Source organism: Rhamphochromis longiceps, linkage group LG23 (genome assembly GCF_057381845.1).
Source record: "Rhamphochromis longiceps isolate RC_006_pf linkage group LG23, R_longiceps_female_GT1.1, whole genome shotgun sequence".
Classification (NCBI taxonomy): Eukaryota; Metazoa; Chordata; class Actinopteri; order Cichliformes; family Cichlidae; genus Rhamphochromis; species Rhamphochromis longiceps.
The window spans coordinates 86246-107833 of record NC_140578.1 but is presented as its reverse complement, the minus strand read 5'-3'; the positions used below and the strand labels follow the sequence as shown (position 1 = coordinate 107833).

Sequence of the window (21588 nt, the reverse complement as noted above, 5' to 3'; positions counted from 1 at the left end):
CATGAATTATTGTAACCAATAAAAAGCTTTTAACCAAGAAAACATGGATGGTCTTTGCAAACAAATACACAGCGCACACTCACGCAAACTTTCCCGCCCATATAACTGTGAAACACATCTACACACAAAGTCAGTCAGTGAGGTAGTTTGAGCTCAAAATGCTCTTTTTAACTATTATGTAAAGCACATACGAGTCATTTGATCGTTATTTACTTAGAAGTTAAAACAACGCGCAGGTGCCTTCGTCAGGAGTTGCTGTGGAGACTCGTAGCAAATGTCTTGCTAACAAGTGAATCAAGTCATCAAGCTATAAACCACTAATATAAAATGAGTCTGTATTCTTAGGGAACTGCAAACATACTCGGAGAACCTCCGTCCTTAAAAGAAAAACGAAATCCTGCACAGTTCCTATGCCAAGCTGTTTTTTGTTTTGCTTTTATGGCTCTAGTCACACCAAACCAGCCTCCTAATTCAGTGACAGATTACAAGTAGTTGTGGTAACCAAATTGCTGGTTGGAAGCAATGTGTATCCTAATAACCGCACTGCATTCACACTCAGATTTGCTAAGGCTTGCAAATATTTGCTAATTCCCAAATGCGGCCGATTGCCAAAGCATATCCGAGTCACTCTGTGCAACATGTCTGCAGTGTCTCAGTACAACAGCGGACTCCACTAAACTGGCTGTTTTCTGGTTATGCTCCTACATAAACCTCGGGTGCAGCAACTACATCACTATCAGTGGAGGAATTCCTCTTTCAAATTGATGTAGGTCTGGCTGGAGATTTCTGTGCATGTAGACAGCCACAGGTTGGGCTTTTGATTTTTGCTGTTCATTTTACAGTCAGTAGTCATTATCAGCAGCAGACGGCATGTTATTGTCGACTTCACGCCATTCAATCGTAAACTAGCAGCAGAGTGACTCTAATTTATTGCAATATTGAACACATTTGACCTTTTTTCTGTAAGTGTCCAAAAAGAAACACACAAAATCTCGTTTTAGATCGTTGCAGTTTTAATGCAATTTGGAAAATCTACACATACTTCAGGACACATTTGAGGAAAAAAAGTTTACAAAGTGCACACTGGTGTAGTCATCATCGGGTAATGGGTATAAATAAAATAGGGTATTATAAAATATATATATGAATATTTTGAAAGCTTTTGTTCTATACAGTTTGAAGTATTAGAAAATAGCCGACAAGGCTTCAGCTTTTCAATCGTACTCAAACGATTGAGTGAATTTACTGAGCTTCCTGTAACTGTGAAAATGTTTTCTTTCATTATTAAATTAATTTGTTTTTCACACAATGTAGATGTGACCAAACAGATGCACGTACAGTCGTACTGATTTGCTCCATAGAGGTTACTGAAATATTCACAGTCAGAAGCACATTAGTGTCCAAATACAGCACCCGACCGGTGGTGTGCACGCCGACCAGGATAACCGTGACCCGTGGAGCATATCTGCACTACAGGATTCAGGTGTGTTCACTGCTTTTAGAAGAGCCTGACATACAGCAGACCCTGTTGTGTCTGGGCCTTTGCACGTCTCTCTGCTAATCATGAAGAATCGTCTTTTTTTTTTTTTTTAGATTAACAGTCAAATCTACAAAATCACAAAAAGAAGGGAAAAAATTACAAGTGGCTATTCAGATTGAAAACTGTTCCCGGGGTACCAACACAATTATAAATGAATAATTGAGAAGCTGATTATCAAAACATCGGCGCATAAACCTCGGCTGTAGTTTGCGCGATCTTGCAGTGACGTGGCACCGAACTGAGGAATGACTGACTCCGTGAGAGCTGAACTGTGGAGCGATGAAGAACAGGATCTTCACTGCTCAGGCTGCAAATACTGCTTGGTGAACTCCTCCAGCTGTTTCTCCAGGTCAGTGGCTTTATGTCTGCACACATCGTGTATAAAGAGAAATACTTGACTTATTACCTTCTTGGGTTGAGATAACATTTTGTGATATCTGTCATGTAGAACTCAACTACACGTTTCCAATTACTGTTATCATTCATTTGATCTGAGACGTTAACGTTCCCCACACTGGTTCCTGATAAATTCCCAGACAGACACTTTACTTTTCCCGTTATTCCCGATAAGAGAGGGAGCTGGACTGACCGCAGGCTCTTGGAGCGGCTCTGGATGCTCTCCAGCTGATCGATCTTCGCTGTCAGTTGACGGATTTCTGCCTCCAGCTCTTTCTGCGTCTGGTCCACCTGCTGACAGAGCCTAGCAAAGGTGGTTGCCATCTCCCTGGTAACACAGAGGGCACAGTGTGGCACTGCTTATTTATTTAGCTCTGTTACAGAGGGCGGGGCTGAGCTGTGTAGGTTTAAATTAGGAAAGGAGGCAGGAGGAGGGAAGCAAAAACCATGAGGCTATAACCTGTTCATGCACACAGAAGAGCAAGTGGCAGAAATGATTTTTAGATGGTTCACAGTGCACACCGTCAGCTCACTGGATAGACAGATGATATGAAAGGCAGCACACTTACTGTTGGACTTGTTTGCTACAGTTTGCACTCGTAAGGCTGACCATGAGCTGCATTTTATCGGATGCATAGTCCACAAACTGCCGCTTCAGAGCACGCTCCTTTGCCTTCGTGGTCCAAGTGAGTTTCTCGTATAGGTACAGCAGGCCATAGAGAGAGGCTGACAGGGCGATCAGCCTCCAGCCAACGGTTCTCCACACCTGAGAGAGAGTAGGCAGGTGAAGCATGCTTATTTTGCTGTTTCAGTGGTGGAAGCTTAGATTAAACATGTCGAGTTCAGCACCATGTATTTGCAAATACTACTCTTCTCTCTATAGGTTTACAAAGACGGTCGTCTAAACAATCCTTTTGAGCTACAATGGAACAAATATCAACCATTTTTAACAGGAAAATGTTAAACAGGCTAAAATGCACATCACAAAGTTGGGAGTACATGGTACATGTTAGTTCAGTGGTGGCAAACATAAGGCCTGAATTTCGTTGGACACACAGTTTTGGACATTTAGCTGAACTTTACATTACTTTTGATTTCTGAATACTGGAACGCCCTGGTCCATAACAAAGCTCAGGGAGTGCAACAAATAAAAACTCAATATCAAGACAGTTTCTTACAGTTAAATATGTCCAATCAGAGTTCATATTGTTCGACTGTCCACTATTAACTGAGAGGTTAAAATGAGACCTGGGTTCTCGGGCTCCTTTTATTAAAACAGGTTCAAACATCTTTGACAGTGAAACCAGTGCTGTGGTTAAGAGCAGCTTCTTCTATTTCTTTCTTCTTTTTATTGTAAATCACTTTTGTTTGAAATGTGCTAGATAAAAAAAATGGACTTACTGTCTTCCTTACTCACACACCATATTTCATATGTTGGAATTAAAAACGACCTCAGACACAACATACCACTCCTCCAACGACCAGTACGCCCATTGAAGTGCGGGAATTGAGGGAAGCGATGGCTACTATCAGGTCCTCCTGGGTCATGAGGGCTGTCTGCTGGTTGGGCACTGCCACGGTCGTGGGGGGCGCAGAGGAGGAGGGTGTTTGGGTCTGAGGCAGTGCTGGGAGAGGTGTCTAAGGAATGACAAGCAGAGTTTTTCAGAATAGGATGTGAAAAAGTCTCATTACAATAATAATTCTTGATTGGTGCGCACCTGAAAGTTCTGGTCCACCAGTCTAAGAGCTCTCTCTGCATTGGCAGATCCCAGAAAGCGGTGGACTAACGCTTTCCAGCCCAGCGAAAACTTAAACTCAATGTCTTCCTGGAAGTCGCTGCAAAGTGTGGCGCAGTTTAGGTCGTAACTCATGTCAAACTTCCTGCTGTTCATCAGCATGGACACCTGGCTCTGGGTTGAAGAGGGAAGCAGAGGGAGCATGCTCTCTGGAAAGGGAGAATCCCAGCATAAAATGAAGAGAAGGCATATTTGGACACTAAGTGGGCAGCCCTTCAAAATGAGGACATTCACATTTGGACACATTTGGAGCTGGTATAATTTTAGGGACCTGCTGGGCTCAAAGTTAAGAACCAAATATGACACGTTTGTGTTGCACTTTTCCTTACAAGGAAAAAGAGAAACCGATTTATAGAACAGCTCCGGAAGTCTTTTCATCAGAGGGCACATTAACACCTTTACAACATCACTGTCACCGAGCACAGCTTGCATGCGTGCATGACAGTGACGCATTTGTCGCATAATGGGGCATGGAATGACGGCATTCAGCGAGGAGGGTAAATATAGCAGTGATCAGGGTGTAGCAGACATCAGCCTGAAGGCAAAAAGGTTCTGACCAAGTTTAGCAATGCTGCGAATGAGTGACGGAGCGAAAAAATGCTGCCCTGAAGCCATTTTCTAATAAAAAATATCCATTTCTTAAGAGATGAAACCATTTTCAGAAATTGCGTTAACGACTTCAGCTTTTATATTGCAACATTGCAAAGGAGCTCTTATTCATTAACATCCGTGTTACGTGAATTACCTATCATGTATTCCTGGGTGGACTGAACAGAGGCGTTGACAGCATTGGAGCAGCGGAAAGCCAAATTCTTGCCCATCCCCTCCTCCACGTGACCCAGCAGCTCCTGCCAACAGCAACAGGGGTCAGAGGTCAGATGGAAAAAAGGATCTTTGCACGCATGGCACTGTCACAGTGTTTATGCAGACTTTGCATCTGTTATTCCACTAAAACTGAAACTGGAACACTGTAGTGCTAAAGCTAGCAGATGCTAAATGCTTTCAGAGGCCTGTCAGATAAAGTTAAACTAAATGTGTGTAGTACACAGTGTAGCAGAGAGAAACTTCAGCAAGTAGTATGTACAGGCAGTTTATCTGCTTGGTGACTCAATGTGTAGCAGACAACTTTAATGAGCATCGATTGTTGACCCTTACAGCCGGCTAAGCAGAACATCATTTTATTGGCTTTTATTTCGTCTGAGGTGTTTTTATGCTGCCTTTACTTACAGACTTGTACATTTTGAGGACCTGAGGTGAGGGGTGGAAGTCACAGTGGAACTCATCAACAATTAAATGAAGGCGACAGATCTCCTCCCCCATGGCGGTGGAAACCTGGATAAAACGCAACATGGGAGCTCAAGTTGATCTAGTCAGTGACACACAATGGAGCTTCCTCTGGTTTCTGTCCAGGCATCAAGAAGTTTTTCCAATTTCAATATCAGCGAAATAAAGAAGAAAAAAAAACCAATTACAGTTTTATTTTTGCATATAGAGGTAATTAAGTTACTTTCATTTAAAGGAGAAAGGAAACAGACAAAAGCTCTGTTAATCAGCTTGTCACCTGCTGACTCTGAGAAAGTGATCCATGCGTTTATTTCATCCAGGCTTGACGACTGTAATAGTCTTTATTTCGGTACCAGCCAGGCTCTGCTCTTCAGCTAGTTCAGGATGCTGCAGTCCGACTCCTGACAGGCGCTCGTAAACATGACCATATCTCTCCAGGCTCGTTTACACTGGCTTCCAGTGCATTGTAGAATTGATGTTATTGCTTGTTTTTAAGTCTCTAAATGGATTAGCTCTGTCATACCTCTCTGACCTTTTAACTAAAAATACTGCAAACAGATCTCTCAGGTCAGCTGATAAGTTGCTTCTGATTGTCCCTAGCAGCAGGCTACACACAGAGCAGACTTTGGATCAGTCTGCCTCTTCAGATTAGGATCTCTCCAACACTTGACATTTTTAAAGCCTGTCTCAAAACACATTTTTACTCTCTAGCTTTTACTCATGACTGAGTGTTTTATTCTCTGTGCGTGTTTGTTCTACTTGTTACTTTTCGTTAGCTTCATAGCATAATAGCATAATTGCCTAAGTCATTGACTTAGTCAAATGACTTAGGCAATTATGCTATGAAGCTAACGTTTTGTTACTATGTACAGCACTTTGGTCAACATGTGTGGTTTTTAAATGTTGCTTACAAATTGATTGATTGATTGATTGATTGATATAATATTTGCTATTTGCTGACCTACTGGCATTTATAACATCTGATAAATTTATCAGCTGATCTAAAGAAGAGACAGGTGAAACACCCTTCAATCAGGTGTTGATTATGCATAATTTGGCCACCAGAGGGCACCCTGCCATCTGCTGTTGGCAACGTGTTTGCTAATAAAAGCAGACAGCGTGACCAAGTTCATAAATAAACGAGAAATCTGTTTTATAAGCAGAAAAAAAACCTCTTAGCTGATATATAGTAATATCTGGCTCCTTAAAAACTATGATGAGATGAAACACCTAAGTGATCAGCAGATAATTAGCACTGCATGTGTTGGTGTAATCACAAAGTAAATATCTGAGGTTGGAGATCCTTCAGGGTAGAAAAAAATCAATTTCTCCTTTTGTCAGTGTTACCTTGGACTCCACGTCCTCACTGATCGCCTTGATCTTCTTTTTAATTTCATCGACTAGCAGGTTGAGTTGATTCTTGACAAACTCCAGCCGATCCATCTGATACTCTCTGTCCTCCAGTGCCGCCACTCTGAAGACCCCCACCCCCCAAACAGGAAATGCTGTCACACATGCAAACTAGCAGGTAAATAACTTGACAGTAAAACGTTGATTAGACCTGCACAGCAGAAAGAAGCAAAACAAAAAACAAAAAAAACACATGTTGACAACTCAAATGATCACATAATTTTTCAGCATGCTGATGTTTTATCTCTAGAAACCCTTCAGCTGGAGGAAGATCAGACATTATAAGTAAAGAAAACGTAGTGGGCGCTCACCTCTTCTCCGCGGCCTCGATGTGGATGGCATCCATTATGCTCTTGACTTGTTCTGTGATCTGCTTGGCCCTGATAGTGTGCTGCTCAAACTTTGTTTTCACTGCTGACTGCGAGATACACTCCTGCGAGGCCATAACACACAAGTTACTGTGACATTTACTGTGGCTGCTGCTGGACGCCGTGCGGGAATTTGCACGCCACCAGGGACGAATGTAGGACAAGATAAACACCTGCTACGTTTGACTTAAAAGAAGAAGAAAAGAAATGGAAACACAGGTGTGGAAACGACAGCAGCAGAGTGCGTATCTTGTGTCACGCAGCCCACATTTGGTCACAGTAGTGTGTTGGTGATCTCACAACAAAATTAAGAAATAAAAATCAACATATTAAGTGAATTTAAACACAAACGCAACAGAATGAAGGAGGAAGTGCAACATAGATAAGTAGGAATTTATGTCATGTTGGGATTTAAAGTAGCTGTTCTTCATTTTAAGTTAAGTAAAGAGTATCGCGATGACTTACTGGAAACAGATTCCTGACCCTGACAGAAGCAGCTCTCTAACGATATAGTAAATCTACGTCATCAGAACTGTGCTTTCTTTGTTTTTCTCACAGAGCACTTTTTGTTTCCCCTTTCCCAGCTGTATGATGATTTGTCTGATATGCTCTCTTCCAAACAATTCCTCCTTTATTGGGCTATTTCAGGTGTAAAGGAGGAGGAGAAGTGTATGCTAACTTGCTAACTGCCTACTTTAACATTTTCCTATGTTGGATGTAATCTGATGTTCCAGCATCCATCACTAACAACCCCAACAGCCAGACCAAGCTGCCAGTGAAGCCAAATGTCTCTTATTCTATGTGCTTTTATTCCCAGGATCTATACAGTAAAATACAACAAAAAACAAAATACCACAATAAGATGCAAAATTTAAAAAAATAAATAAAAAAAGCAGCAATAGAAAACTCAATGAAAAAAATGTGGAATAAAACAAACGGCTGCCCTCACCTAAGTGAATCTAGATTTCAGCAATGAAGACGCAGGTTGATGTAAAAAAGGCGCAGCGAGTGGACGGCTCTGCGGGAGTCAAAGTCTGAGCAGCTGGCTGCTTCTGTCAGCTGTTACTGCTCGAGGGAAGACTCACGCCGACTCTTGGTTTTTTTTTTAAACATCGAAACACACAGACTACTACTACTTTGAGCTGGCAAAGGAACATCTGAAGATTTCTTATTTATTCCACAAATGTTAGCAGACTTATGCAACAAGCTAAGTTCTGCTTCTTGTAGAGCAGCCACTCTTTTCTTCTCCTGCTCACAATGAATGAGGAAACAATCTCAGTTAGCTTAGCGGTGAGTTCCCTTCTTTCTTCAGCGGTAATTTCTGACGATGCGCTAACTGCAGCTCTCAGCAGGCATCCATGCAACCTAACGTTTCTTTGAATCCTATATTTGTAACGACTGAAACATCCATCCAACACTCAGTTTGTTAGTAAACATTGGAATATACGCTTCAATGTATTCGTTTTCCTAAACGCACACAAACACACCTCAAACCTCCTTTCAAAGCACTGAAACTCCTTCAGTCTCTCCTGGAAGCCCTCAGCAAGAGCGCCACCTGTTGGACAATTTAATCACATTAGAAAGATCATAAAGTTCTGAACATGACTGCAAAAATGCACGCGTACAATACTTTGACTCACATCGGATGTAAACATCTAAACCTCTAATTTAATATTCATTCATAGTTCTGCTTTATATTGATATCAAGGCTTCTGCGTAACACTGGTGAACACACGTGTATGAAATCTGGGTAGTACACTTTGTTAGTCCGACCTTCCCTGTATCCTCACCTGTTTCAGGCATGCCTTGTGCACGCTGCATACGGGAATTGAGCACCTCCTTTGCAGAGACAAAGAAAATGTGGTTGGGTGCCTTATCACTGTCCAAAACTTTGAGCTCATCCACCAAGAAGTTCACACAACGGTCTGTGTGCTGCTTCCTCACCTGAAAAAGAAGACACGCCACCTTCACGTATGAGGTTTTTTACATTATGTATTCTCAAAGTAACAATCTCTTTCATTGGAGGCTGATGACACAGCAATCCCATACTCACGTCCTCCATGTATTCTGGTTCATTTGCTGAGGCGTCCCAGCGATTGTTGAGGATGAAGATGTTCGGCTTTGAAAGACGCTCATTCACTTTGTGGAAAAAGTGCTTTTCCTAGAAGCAAAGAAGTTAAAGGACAGTCTGAGTAGTGCAGAACAGTAAAGACAGGAAGTCATTTCTTTCTTTCCAAAACAAAGCTCCTGCTTGATTTGACAGGGTGCAGACTGCAGGGGTAAAAATCCTCACGGTTTCCACACTTATGCAGAAATGGTAGCTTTATGTTTGCTACTCAGCCATCAAAGTTATTTACATAAATCCTCGATTTATATCTACAGAAAAGCCCAGAGTGGAATGCAAGTCTGCTTTGCCTTTAAGAACTGCAGCTGCGCTAAAGATCTCTGTGACTGGCTGTGTTTAGCTTCACGCTGCATGAATGTGCAGACAGAAAGAAGAGTGGGGTCTGTTTGTGGTCAGGCATAAACACTGGCTGGTTGCACTCTTATCAGCTCAGCATAGAGAACATCCACACGGCCCCTCTGGCACTCACAGAACTGGAAACTTGGAGTTCTTTAGCCGTCAGAATTGTTGTCTGAAGACCAACAAGGATACCCAATGGATTTACTTTGCCCAATGGATCATCACGGCCTTGCCGTATTGGTCCATTTGATCGACCTTTGTTGTTATTATTTATTTTATTTTCAGTTGTTACAGATGGGACAGACATGACTGAGGGATAGGAAAGGGAGAAAGAAAGATGAAGGAAAAGAAAAACAGAAGGGAAGCGGGACAGTGAGAAAGGGCACTTAAAAAGAGAAAGAAGAAAAAAAATCTCCCGGATCACCTGTTGAGAGGAAAAAGAGAAAACAAGCAAAAAAAAAAAAGCAACATACTAAACACAACACCATCACGTTAATCTAGCCAAGTGTAAACAGCAGTAAATACTAAATATTGAATGTTGTTGTGCAGCACATAGGAACGACAGTGCACAATGTGCTTGGAAATAGCAGCCAATAGAGGTGTAGTTTGTGTCTATGAACAGTGAACACCTGCGTGCACACCTGTGTGGATCAGCGCGCTTGTATTCAAAAGGTTTCCCCATGTAACGGTCTGCTAGAGGATGTAGAGGGCCATAGCCCCGTTCCCCAAGGCATGAAGCAGGCATGGAAGAGATCCAGGCCCCAGACATCCAGAGGCCCCAGAGTACGAGAGTCCAAGGAGGACCACTGGAGTGTGGGAAGAGCTGAGGAGAGCCCTAGATGAGGGGTCACCCAGTAGCCACGGAGCAGAAGCCAGAGGGGGCTGCGGTGGCGTGCCCGCCGGCTCTGCCGGCAGCCAGCTGTGCCAGAGTGAACCGAGCCACAGGCCCAGAGGCCGGAGGCCCCCCTTTGCCCCGGAAGAGACCTGACCGACCAACAGGCACCAGGCCCCGCCAAGTAGTCACCGGGAGTGAGCTGGTACATGCCTGAGCGCCCAGCCCCAGACACCAAGAACCACCAACGCACCGACCCCTGAGGGCATCAGTTACCGGCAGGGAGTGTGGTGAGGGGAGATAGGCCTTTGGAGGACACCATCCACTTAAATTAAAAACTTAGAGGCTTATAGAGCAATGACGGGTGACAACGGGCCGACGGACACAGCGACCCTATCATCTAATAGCTATCAATATATGCATTAATATACATTTAAATTTTCTTTGCAAGCTCCTTTGAATACATTTAAACAAGTAACTGACAAAGAAAGAGCAGATAAAATATCAGTAACTAACAAGCCTAATAATGGTTTTAATGACTGACACAAGCATATAGGCAATCTGAAAAAAGCTGACTAGACAGATAAGATAAGATGACAGGTGCTGGCAATACGATGACAAAATTCAGAGCTGAATTACAAGCGGGAACAATGAGGGAATTTCTTTGATCAATCCTTAAGTGAGTGGCGCTCACCCATGGAGCTGTTTCGATGATTTAAAACGTTATCCGGCCTTTTCCCCAGCTCGGGTTATTCCCTATCTACGCATGAAAGTGCCGCTGCAACTAATTATTGAAACAGAGTGACACCAGGACAGCAGCCAAACATGAGTTTGATGTGTGTGAGACACTTTACCGTGTTCATGAGTGTAGACTCCGAGTTTGCCACCAGCACAAAAACATCAGCATCCAGGCAAAACTTGTCTATCCAGCTGTCCAGCTCTAACGTGACGTCTGTTCCGGGGCTGGAAGTCAGAAGGGAGGTCAAATACACCAAATGTACGAGATAGGTGGACTTTTCAGATGCGAAGATCTGATCCTGTTACCTGTCTACAAGCACCAGGTCATCTCGCAGCAGAGCACATTTTGTCTTTGGCCAGAAGACACGTACTAGGCAGCCGGCATCCAGGCTTTCATCCATGAGAAGCGCGTGAGCCAGCTGGTTCACGGTCTGCAGACAGGGAGGAAATCCACTGATCTTAGGAATATTTACACAAAAAGTTTATAGTAATGCAAATGAAAATTATAGCACATTTTGCAGCCACCAAAATGTGTTAAAAACCACCGAAGGGTGCTGAATTGTCCCAAGAATCCATCAGAGTGTGAGAGAGTGTTAACAAAGCACCTTAGGTCTGTATGACTGGAAGAAAAGTGGCTTGTAGTGAAAAGTGCTTTGAGTGCTTGATTCGAGTAGAAGCGCATTATTTATAAATATGAGTAAATTTACCACTTGGAAACCCACCTAGCTTTAATCACTTGAGTTATAACACGTAAAAACACCGGACTGATTATTAGGAAGGTGAGACGAAGCCGCTCAGCTCCACACAGTAAACAAGACTGTAGGGTCTCCTTTAAATTTCAGACACCTGACACTGCAGTAAACAGCCTGCCTTCATGTCACATGTTCTTACATGGCTACAAGTTCAGCCTTTGCCCAGTTCAATTTGCATTCAACTGACTATTTACGTGGCTGTAGCTCACGAGGTAGAGCAAGCCAAATCAAATCAAATCACTTTTATTGTCACATCACATGTGCAGGCACACTGGCACAGCACATGCGAGTGAAATTCTTGTGTGCGAGCCCCACAAGCAACAGAGATGTGCAAACACAACAACACAAACGAGCAAAATACAAGAATGGCCAACCTGAAACTAATAAATATATGTACAATATATAATAGTGTATGCATTTCTGGATGTGTATACTAAATATTTTCCTACGTGTGTGTGTGTGTGTGTGTGTGTGTGTGTGTGTGTGTGTGTGTGTGTGTGTATACACATTTTTACAAATTAAATAGTAAAAAAAATAAAAATAAAAATAATAATAATAATAATAATAATAATAATAATAATAATAATAATAATAATAATAAAATATATAAAATATACAGAGTTGAATATGTGCAGAACAAGTGGCATTTATATACAGTGTGGAGTGCATAATGTTGAAGCCATCGACTACCTGAAAGGTTTGTGGTTCAATCCCTGGCTGCTCCATTCTGCATGCTTGCAGACACATCGGAGTATGAATGTGTGTGAAGTTAGACAGAAAGCACTTACACAGAAATAAGTGCTGGTGTGAAAGCGCCATAGAAGAACCAGTCCATTTAGCTACTCAAGTTCTACATTTATCTGCAACTGTGAAAAACCAACAAGAATAAGAATGTATAGTATGATAGAAAGAGCGGCAAGCAGTGTGAGCAGATGCTCTGATTAACGACCACGGTGGCATTCTGGTGCGTGTGTTCACATAAACTTTGTCCTCGGTTTCTCTGGAGGGGATCAGCTGCACATAATTACTAGACAGAGCTCGCAAACTTCCAAAAACATTCTGCTGCCTCTGAATTAAACTTACCTTGACACTCTTCTTTTCATCTGAGCCGTCTGTCTTGAGGTAGGCCTTATCGTCATCGGTGCCCTCCACACTCAAGAAGCAGTTGGTGGTGTGGCCGATACCACTTGGCAGCACTCGATCCCTCAGCATGGCATTAATCACTGTGCTTTTACCATTACTGGTCCTGAGATCAACAAACAGATTCTTTACTTACTTATTTAACCTTTATTCACACAGGCGGTCCCACTGACACTCGAGGTCTCATTTGCAAGTGAGACCTGTTGTTGCTCAGTGTGCTCATAATTTTAAAAACTCATAAAGAAATGAAAGTGTTATGTACAAAGTTCCTGTTATTTTCAGCTAGTCCAGCTGCTGTATGGTGCAATTTATTGCCATCTGACTGAATTACTTTAATATAGGACATGCTTGTTTTGCTGTAACACATTAGTTTCACGGTCAAGTAACTACTCGAGGCACGTGACTCATAGTTAAAGAAAATGAAAGTAAAGACACACCTATCCACACAACAGGGAAAAGAGTGCTTTACATTCCCACGACTGAGAGCGTCACAAAAAAAAAACCCACTCTGGAAAATACCATTTAAGAATAGCACCGCTTTTGGTAGAGAATGTGTAAAGCATCATGGTTATTATAGTTCAACGAAAGTAAACATAAAAAGTAAAACTGGATGTGAAAACACCTCATTACACCGTTTATATTGTAATACCTGTTCTGATCTTCTTAAATCTCACAAACACATAACTGAAGTAAACCGATAATAAAAACTTTTTATTAATAAAATGTCATTAAATAAAAATAAATCTGGTCAACAGGTAGACTAACCTGCCAAAAAAGGCCACTTTCATGTGCCTGCGTGCCAGCACCTCCTTGATGACAGCCAGTTTGTCTCTATATGCCTTAATCTGCTCCTTCTGATCCTGAGTTGCGATGTTCTCCAAAACTTTATTCCCGCTGATGTCTGTCAGCACAAAAACACAGCATGAAGAAAAGCAAGTGCTGTGCGCCTCCTGCACCAACACTCCTGATTGACAAGAAGTCGGTGTTAGAAGCTCCCAGGCAAACTTCTCTCACCTTCCACAAACTCTGAAGTCTCCTTCACGTAGTGGAGTAGCTGCTCGAACACATCGCTTATCGTCTTCTTGGCCACAACAAAGTGCTTGAGAGGGGAAAACTCGCCCCGGGCCGAGTCTGTCCGTCTGAGTGGAGGCGCCGCAGCCATGCTGGTCAATCTGAAACCGGAGGCGTCAGCAAGGACAAACACACTCGTATCAGCGGGCACGAACAACACCGCAAACACAGTTTGGATCGAGCCGAAACACTTCTCTTGATCTTAATATTACAGTTACATAACTTAAGTATCAAAGTATCAAACTGCAGTGGATGGAAGATGGATTGTTTATTAAAAGTGTTTTAGCAAAGTTATCGAACAAGAGTTAGCAGTGACGCCGTGCATCTTCCTACACATTGCTACACACGGTGTTCAGATAGGTAGCTGTACACACATATGTCCGGCTTTTCTTGGTTAGTTATTAGCAGCTGTCACACTTGAAAATCTCTCACGGTGAGTGCTGTCCTGGAGGCTAACCGATTAAGCTAGGTCATGTTACAGGCAGCCGTAAGCTAGCATTAGCCCCGGTGCTACTTTTTTTCCTCACCGCTGTCCAAAGAGAGCCCGCGTCCTCTTCTCATAACACAAATAATATAGATCCGGGTGGACAATGCAGAGATCTCCTTTGCTTACTGGAAGATTGATTGCTGTCAGACTGGCCCGTGTGTTCACTGTAATGTCACAGCGCCAAGTTAGTTAGAGGAAGAAGTATGCTTCCGAAACAACTTTTCAAAATAAAATGCAGCTTTGACAGAAACACTAGAAAGTAGGGCTGGGTATCTCACTGATTTCAAGAATCGATTTGATTCCGATTCGATTCAATTCGATTCGATTTAAATCTGGGAAATTTTGCCTCAGACAGTCAGAAATATTATAATTCAGATCATTACATTTACATATTTTTCTATCTATAAAAAGGAAGCTGACACTTTCCAGACTTTATCAAAGGTGTGAGCATCACAGCAGATGCCTTTGTGTCAAAGTAGCTGAAGATAAAACACAGAAAAACATAAAGGGGATTTTCCTGGACTGGAATTTTATAAAAATATTCTGCAGTACATCAGAAACAAAAGAAAACCATTAATCAACATATGAACATTACCTCTGAAGTTAAACAGCGACCGACAGCGCTGTAAACAACGGTAGACTTGTGCGTAACAAGCAAGCGAATAATGCAGAAAACAGATTTTTAGACGGGAAACTGTTGTTGAAGTATACTGAGAGAGAGAAAGAAAGAGAGATGTGCATGTGTAACCGGTGTGATTCTGCGTTGTGTCTCTCCCACAGGGGAATTGTAGAAAAAGGGCAGAGGCAAAAGGGGTACACTGTATTTATAGTATTGCACCAAAGAAGAAGAAAAGAATGAGGAGGGGCTCTAACTGATAATGAACACAACTACAGGCTTGGAGGTCCTAAAAGTCAGGTATAAAAGGAGAAGTTTGGGGGTTTAGAACACATTTTGTGTAATTATAACAATGTTATTTATGACTCTGTTACATTCACCCCCCAAGAATTACACAAAATCCTAAAGGGTACACCAAAAAAAATATATAAACCCACAATAACAGATACAGTGGCCTCAAACAAATTCACATCGCATATACAATGAATTAGATCAGCAATATAGCTTCCTCCAAGGAGGATAAGAGACCTGAGACCTGCTCGGCGCCTAGCAAGATCCCAGGACTTTCTATAGACAAAATGAGGTGCCATTTACACCACACAAAACAGGCCATAATATCTATGGGCGTCACTATCAGACTGCACAGACTGACAAAATACAATGAACTCTGTGCCTGTATTATTCTTTTCCAAAAACAATAGCAATGAAAAACATACAGAAATAAGCAAATTCACACATCAATAACCGCTGCTTGAATAGGTTCAACACCAAGGAGTGTTTCAAGTTGAGCCATTGATTCAATCAAGCGACGAACTGGTTTAATGATTCTACCAAAACGTGTGGTAAGTCCTTGATCCACGTCCACATTTTTGGGTTCAAGAGAATGAAAAGTGTGGGACGGGAAAGCAGCAGGGGAGCCTGGGGAGGCTCCATCACCAGCCAGCCCACCAAGATCAGAAACACCCATTATGGGAGGGGTCCCATGAACGCCATCTTCGACCGGGTCAGCGGCAGATTGCTGATGGATCCATGATAGTGTGCGGTCATCACACTCGCCAATGCTGGAGACGGAATCCACAGTCCAGGTGGCAGGAGGTACAGCTCCTGTGCCCCCAAAAGATGTCACAGACCCATCCAGGTCAGACTCAGCGGGGCCACTGACAACGCTCACAGCAGGATGTGCAGCATCGTCATTCAGTGTTGTGTCCAAGGGCAAAAAGTTAACTTGAAGGAGCAGGTTGCGATGCACCACACGCTCATGACCTTCTTTGTCTCTGATACGGCAGATGTGAAGAGCAGGATCCAAGTCAACTACCGTGTACACAACAGGTTCCCATTTGTCAGAGAGCTTCCTTTTTCCTCTGACTCCCTTGTTTGCCAACAACACCTGGTCCCCTAGTGAAAGAGGCAGACCCTTCACTTTTCTGTTGTACTGGTCAGACTGGTGTCTCTGCTCCATTGTGCTGTGTTCCTGGGCTCGGAGCATGGCAGAGCGCAGGTCATCCATCAGTGACTTGACATAGGTATCATAGTCACAAATGGTGTCATCATGAAGGACATCCCGAAACATGAGGTCAACTGGCAACCTTGGCACCCTCCCAAACATCAGGTAGAATGGCGCAAAGCCGGTGGTCTCGTGTGCCGTACAGTTATACACAAACGTCATGGACTGTATCATCTGCGGCCATTTCTGCTTACATCTGGGGGGGAGGGACCGTAACATGTTTCCAAGGGTGCGATTAAATCTCTCTGTGGTACCATTACCCATGGGGTGGTATGGTGAAGTGTGGGATTTGGCAACGCCACCCAAAACCAGAAGCTCTGCAAGCAGCTCACTCTCAAAACTAGCTCCCTGGTCAGAGTGAATGCGCTGAGGGAAGCCATACACACAGAAGAATCCATCCCAGAGCTTTTTAGCGACTCTCTTAGCTGTCTGATCCTGGCATTGGAATGCATGTGCTAATTTTGTGAAGTGGTCAGTAATCACAAGGACATCCACAGACTTGTTGTTGCTGTCCTCAGCTGACCAGAAGTCAATGCACACAAGTTCCAGTGGAGCACAGGTCTTAATGCTTTCCAACGGGGCCCTAGCTGCTGGCTCTGGGGTCTTGCTGAGAACACACCTGCGGCAATTTCTCACATGACCGCGCACATCCTTCTCCATATCATACCAGAAAAAACGCTGACGAGCCAAGGAGAGTGTGCGAGGTTGACCTTGATGACCAGCATTGTCGTGTATGCCAGACAGCACCACTTGTTTTAGGGAGTCAGGTACCACAAACTGGAATCTCTTGTGTTTGGTCAGTGGGTCCCTCACGACTCTGTAGAGGACACCATTGAGGAATGTGAGCTTATCCCATTGTTTCAGGAGCCGCAACGTATGTTGGTTCTCATGACAGCGCTCACGTCTGGAGGGTCTGCGCTTACGCTCAACATAGCGGGCTACTCTGGAGATCACAGGATCCCCTGTTTGATGAGACAGGAGATCAGCACGGGACAGCGCATGAGTAACATCACAGTCAGGTGGACTGATGGAGGTTAGGTGACCAGCGAGGGATGTTGCACGCTGGCGAGAAGCAGACTCCCACTCACAGAGCGAAGACATGAGAGAAGACACGTCATCAGTTGACAGAGACACATCAAGCACAGCAGAGGGTGGAGCACTGCGTATCGATTGAGGTTGACAGGTCAAACGGAAGGCATCTTGGACACTGGCATCTTTCACACCACTGACTTGCTCTAGCAGCTCAAAGTAGGGCTCCGACAGGAGCCGCTGGGCCAACGGCCTCACAAACGGTTCCCTGCTCAGGGTGTCTGCCACAATGTTCAGCTTTCCAGGAACATATTTGATCTCAAAGCAGTATGGTGCAAGCTTAGAGACCCAACGCTGTTCACAGGCATCCAGCTTTGGCTTAGTCAGAATGTATGTGAGAGGATTGTTATCAGTCCAGACAGTGAACCGATGACCCTTGAGCCAGTGGCTGAACTTATCGCACACAGCCCACTTCAGAGCCAAAAATTCGAGCCGGTGTGCTGGGTATTTGGCCTGACTGCGGCTGAGAGACTTACTAGCAAAGGCTATAGGTCTTGCTCTCTCCTCACCAGCTGGCACCTGGGATAAGACAGCACCCAGCCCATCCATGGAAGCGTCAGTTGAAAGGATGAATGGCCTCTCAAAATCAGGATGTGCCAGCACCGCACAGCTGAGGAGTGCACCTTTGAGTCCCTCAAATGCTTTCTCACAAGCAGGAGTCCAATCTTGAGGGGTGAGCTTGCGAAAAGTTCCAGGTTTCCGACTCCCATGGCAGCCTTTAGTCCTCTTCTGACCGGCAGTTAGAGCAAAGAGTGGCTTCGCAATACGAGAGCACCCTGGAATAAAATGCTGGTAAAACATCACCATGCCAAGGAAGGATCTCACTTTCCTCTGAGAAGGGGTGCAACCGTCACCATCCATAAGGTCAGTCTTCTGAAAATTGGCGATAACCCTCACTTTATCCTGATCAACCGAGACACCACCAGCATCCACGACATGACCCAAAAACCTCACAGAGTGTCTGAGAAAGTGACATTTTTTCTGCGCCAGCTTCAGATTGCTGGTCCTCAGGCGAGAGAAAACAATCTCAAGACGTCTTAGGGCCTCCTCTTCTGAAGGCGCAAACACCAGCAGGTCATCAAGATAACACAGGAGGCTGGAAAAGTTCAAATCACCAAAGATGCTGAGCATCATCCGCATGAAAGATGCTGGGCTGTTGCATAGACCCTGGGGAAGTCTGTTGTACTCATACAGGCCAAGAGGTGTAGTGAAAGCAGTGTACCGTCTGTCAGACTCATGGAGGGGAACGTTGTAGAACCCAGATGTGAGGTCCATGGTGCTGAAGAAAGCATTCCCACCAAGGGCAGCAAGACAGTCAGCCTGATGGGGCAGTGGGTGAGCATCCTTAATGGTTTTGGCATTGAGCCAGCGGAAGTCAGTGCATATCCTCAAGTCACCTGACTTCTTCCAAACCATTACCAGTGGCGAGGCGTATTCGCTGGTGGACTTACTGATGATGCCTTTCATCTCCATGTCTGACAGCACCTCTCGCAACTTGTGATAGTGAGCCGGGGGTACTCTGCGATAGGGAAGCCTGAAAGGGCGGTCGTCAGTGAGGTGGATACGATGGACAAAGTCTTTCACCTCACCACAGTCCAGTTTGTCTCTAGAGAACACATCTTGGTAAGTCAACACAAGCTCCACCAATTTCCTCTTCCACCCATCTGACACTTCACAGCCCTCAATATCAATGTCAGCCAACCCAGCATCTTTGAGTAGCTGTGCAGAGTCAGGCACAGAGTCTGATGAGGGGGGAAAACTGGTATGCTGGTCAGTCAGAGTCTCGCAGAGACCTTGAGTGATGGGCAGGTCCTCCACAGCAATACAAGGAAAGACATCCGCAATCTTAGCATTGCGACGAAGTGTCACAGGGCTCTCTGTTGGGTTAAGGACTTTCATAGGGACCCAACGATCTCCCCACATGGGTGTTATAATGCGCCCCACCATTATGTTCTTTGGAGTGGAACGGGCTGATGTGGGTTCCACAACGACAGTACTTCCTGGAGACACGAGGGCAGAAGGTGGCAGCTTTCCCCAAACTACATATTCTTTTTGTGGCAGGAGAATGACACTCTTCCGCAACCTGACTGTACCTACTTTATCTGGCAACACAGGAGCAGACCACCGTGAGATACAGCTCAGCAACTGCAGGAAGTCTTCACAATCAGTGCCAGTGTAATTGGAGTTAATAAGCTCCCAGTACTTTGTATCAGCCTTCATCTTCTGAATGATGGGCCGGATCACATTGCTCCCCACGATGAGCTCATCTTTTTGCCCAGGAACCACAAATGTTGGTACAAGAAACCTAGTCCCATATACTTCAATGTCCAAATCATAGATGCATTTCGGTTGTGTGAGAAGGCCACCGCAACCAACCAGCACCACATTTTCAGGGATATGCTGCGGAATCAGAGCAACACCAGCGGCTCTTAGCTTGCTATCAGCCTCTTCACTTAGTGTGCATGACATACTTCCTGAATCAAGCATGCTTGTCAGGGAACACCGGCCACTGACCGACACTGGAGTGTAAAACAACTCACTAGCCCTGCCAACTCTTTGTGAACCCATAATAACAGTCTTCTCATCAGAGAGGCTACTACAGCAGTTAACATATATGGCTTCTGGGTCTGTTGCATTTCTGAGGGTTTCATCAACACTGCCCATGCTACCCCTCTCGTTACATGGGCTGGCTAGTTTAAAGCAGCATCGGTGGGAGGAGGGACTGAAACGCTTGGTTTCTGGTGCAACTGTGGGCATTCACACCTCATGTGTCCAGGGTCAAAGCAGCTGTGGCATAGCTTGTACAGCCTACAATGCACATGGGTTGTGTGTTCATGTGAGCCACACACTCTGCACGAAGCACGATGAGCATTGCGGTGCCCATGGGAATGACCTGTGGGTTGTGGGCACCTAGGACCAGTGGCTAGTGATGCAGTGCACATGGACAGAACCTTGTCAAACAGTGCTACCATCTGTTGAACACCTGGCTCAGCTGGAGGAGGGCCAGAAACTGGCAAAGATGGGGGCATGACATGTAGAGTCAAAGGAGGACAAGCAGAGGGCTGCTGCACACTTACCATGCCATCAGAAGAGAGAGGCTGACATGTGGCTGCAGAGGGAACAGAGGGCATAGGATACGAGGCTGGCTCATGTGTTACTGGGACTGCTTGAGCACCGCTGGAGTGGGGCTGGCTGTTAACAGCGACAGGGCTCGGATGCGGGATGGACAGACTTGCTGTATTATGAGACAAAACACTAGACTGTCTCATTTTCCTCACATAGTTGTCCAGACGGCTCTGAACCTCAGCTGCAGTCCACTCCTCAGGGGCCTTCAGTTGAAAAGACAACGTAAGACTGTGGTCAGGACAGTGATTAATGAACATCGAAACAACCTCACTACTGGGGTCCTCTACCATCTTGCCGCGCCTGCGGAGACACTCATCAGCAGCATCAATAGACTTGTTCAACCGGATCCAGTAATCCATGGCGTTCTCACCTGGACGTGGCACAGTACTGTAGAAATCTTTCATGGGCAGGCTGGAATATGTCAAGTCGCTGAAGTTAGACCTCAGTATGTCAAACACAGCAGTAATAGGATCATTCCGATTCAACTCAGGGCGGCAACGAAGTGACACCTTGACCACATCTCTGGCTTTGCCAGTTAGTCTAGACATTAATATGGCAAACATTTCTTCATCTGTGTCACAGCTGATTCTGTGCAGATAACATCTCATCATGTCCTCCCATTCACCGATGGGAAATAGATCTGTGTTGTCACCCTTGAAGTATGGTGGAGCTTTGGTGTCTGACTGAACAACAACCTTCAGCTGGGACTGGTCATTGCAGCTCGAGGGCACATTCTGGGGAGACTGTGGCTGGGTGGGGGCTGGCTGGTGCATAGAGTTAAGAGAGGATGTGATATTTTCCCCAATTTGCTTTGCTAAGTCAGTGATCAAGCTGCTCAACATGTCACTAGTGACAGCCTGGGTGTGTGTTTGGCGTTCGCAAGCAGCTGGTGTGGAGCTAGCTGCTGGCATTAATGGTGAGTGCATCACTGGCTGGTCTACAGTGTGGGCACCAATACCCGGGACTACTGGCCTA

The 21588-nt window shown here is 44.6% G+C and overlaps 1 protein-coding gene and 1 long non-coding RNA gene across 2 annotated transcripts; both read right to left on the bottom strand.

Annotated features, from left to right (window-relative positions):
• Positions 1-995: 995 nt before the first annotated feature.
• mfn1b (mitofusin 1b) lies at positions 996-14490 on the bottom strand. Its single transcript, XM_085397943.1, has 18 exons — positions 14319-14490; positions 13735-13892; positions 13486-13621; positions 12664-12826; positions 11135-11259; positions 10945-11053; positions 8848-8955; positions 8585-8738; positions 8282-8349; positions 6738-6859; positions 6364-6490; positions 4960-5064; positions 4478-4580; positions 3655-3881; positions 3404-3574; positions 2506-2702; positions 2130-2264; positions 996-1905 (listed from the first exon to the last, which is right to left on the bottom strand). The coding sequence occupies exons 2-18, from the start codon at positions 13880-13882 to the stop codon at positions 1836-1838; spliced, it is 2268 nt and encodes a 755-aa protein (XP_085254069.1). The 5' UTR covers positions 13883-13892; positions 14319-14490; the 3' UTR covers positions 996-1835.
• LOC146640844 (uncharacterized) lies at positions 5162-6357 on the bottom strand. Its single transcript, XR_014909582.1, has 2 exons — positions 5870-6357; positions 5162-5781 (listed from the first exon to the last, which is right to left on the bottom strand). It is a non-coding gene; the product is annotated as an uncharacterized LOC146640844 (long non-coding RNA).
• Positions 14491-21588: the final 7098 nt, after the last annotated feature.

Bases quoted from the DNA above. Each gene is read 5' to 3' on its own strand.
- mfn1b (XM_085397943.1), bottom strand. From the start codon at position 13,882: ATGGCTGCGGCGCCTCCACTCAGACGGACAGACTCGGCCCGGGGCGAG. The intron at 12,827-13,485 runs GTTAGTCTACCT...TGTTGATCTCAG, and splicing joins AAAGTGGCCTTTTTTGGCAG to GACCAGTAATGGTAAAAGCA. The intron at 11,054-11,134 runs GTAACAGGATCA...TCTGACTTCCAG, and splicing joins GACCTGGTGCTTGTAGACAG to CCCCGGAACAGACGTCACGT.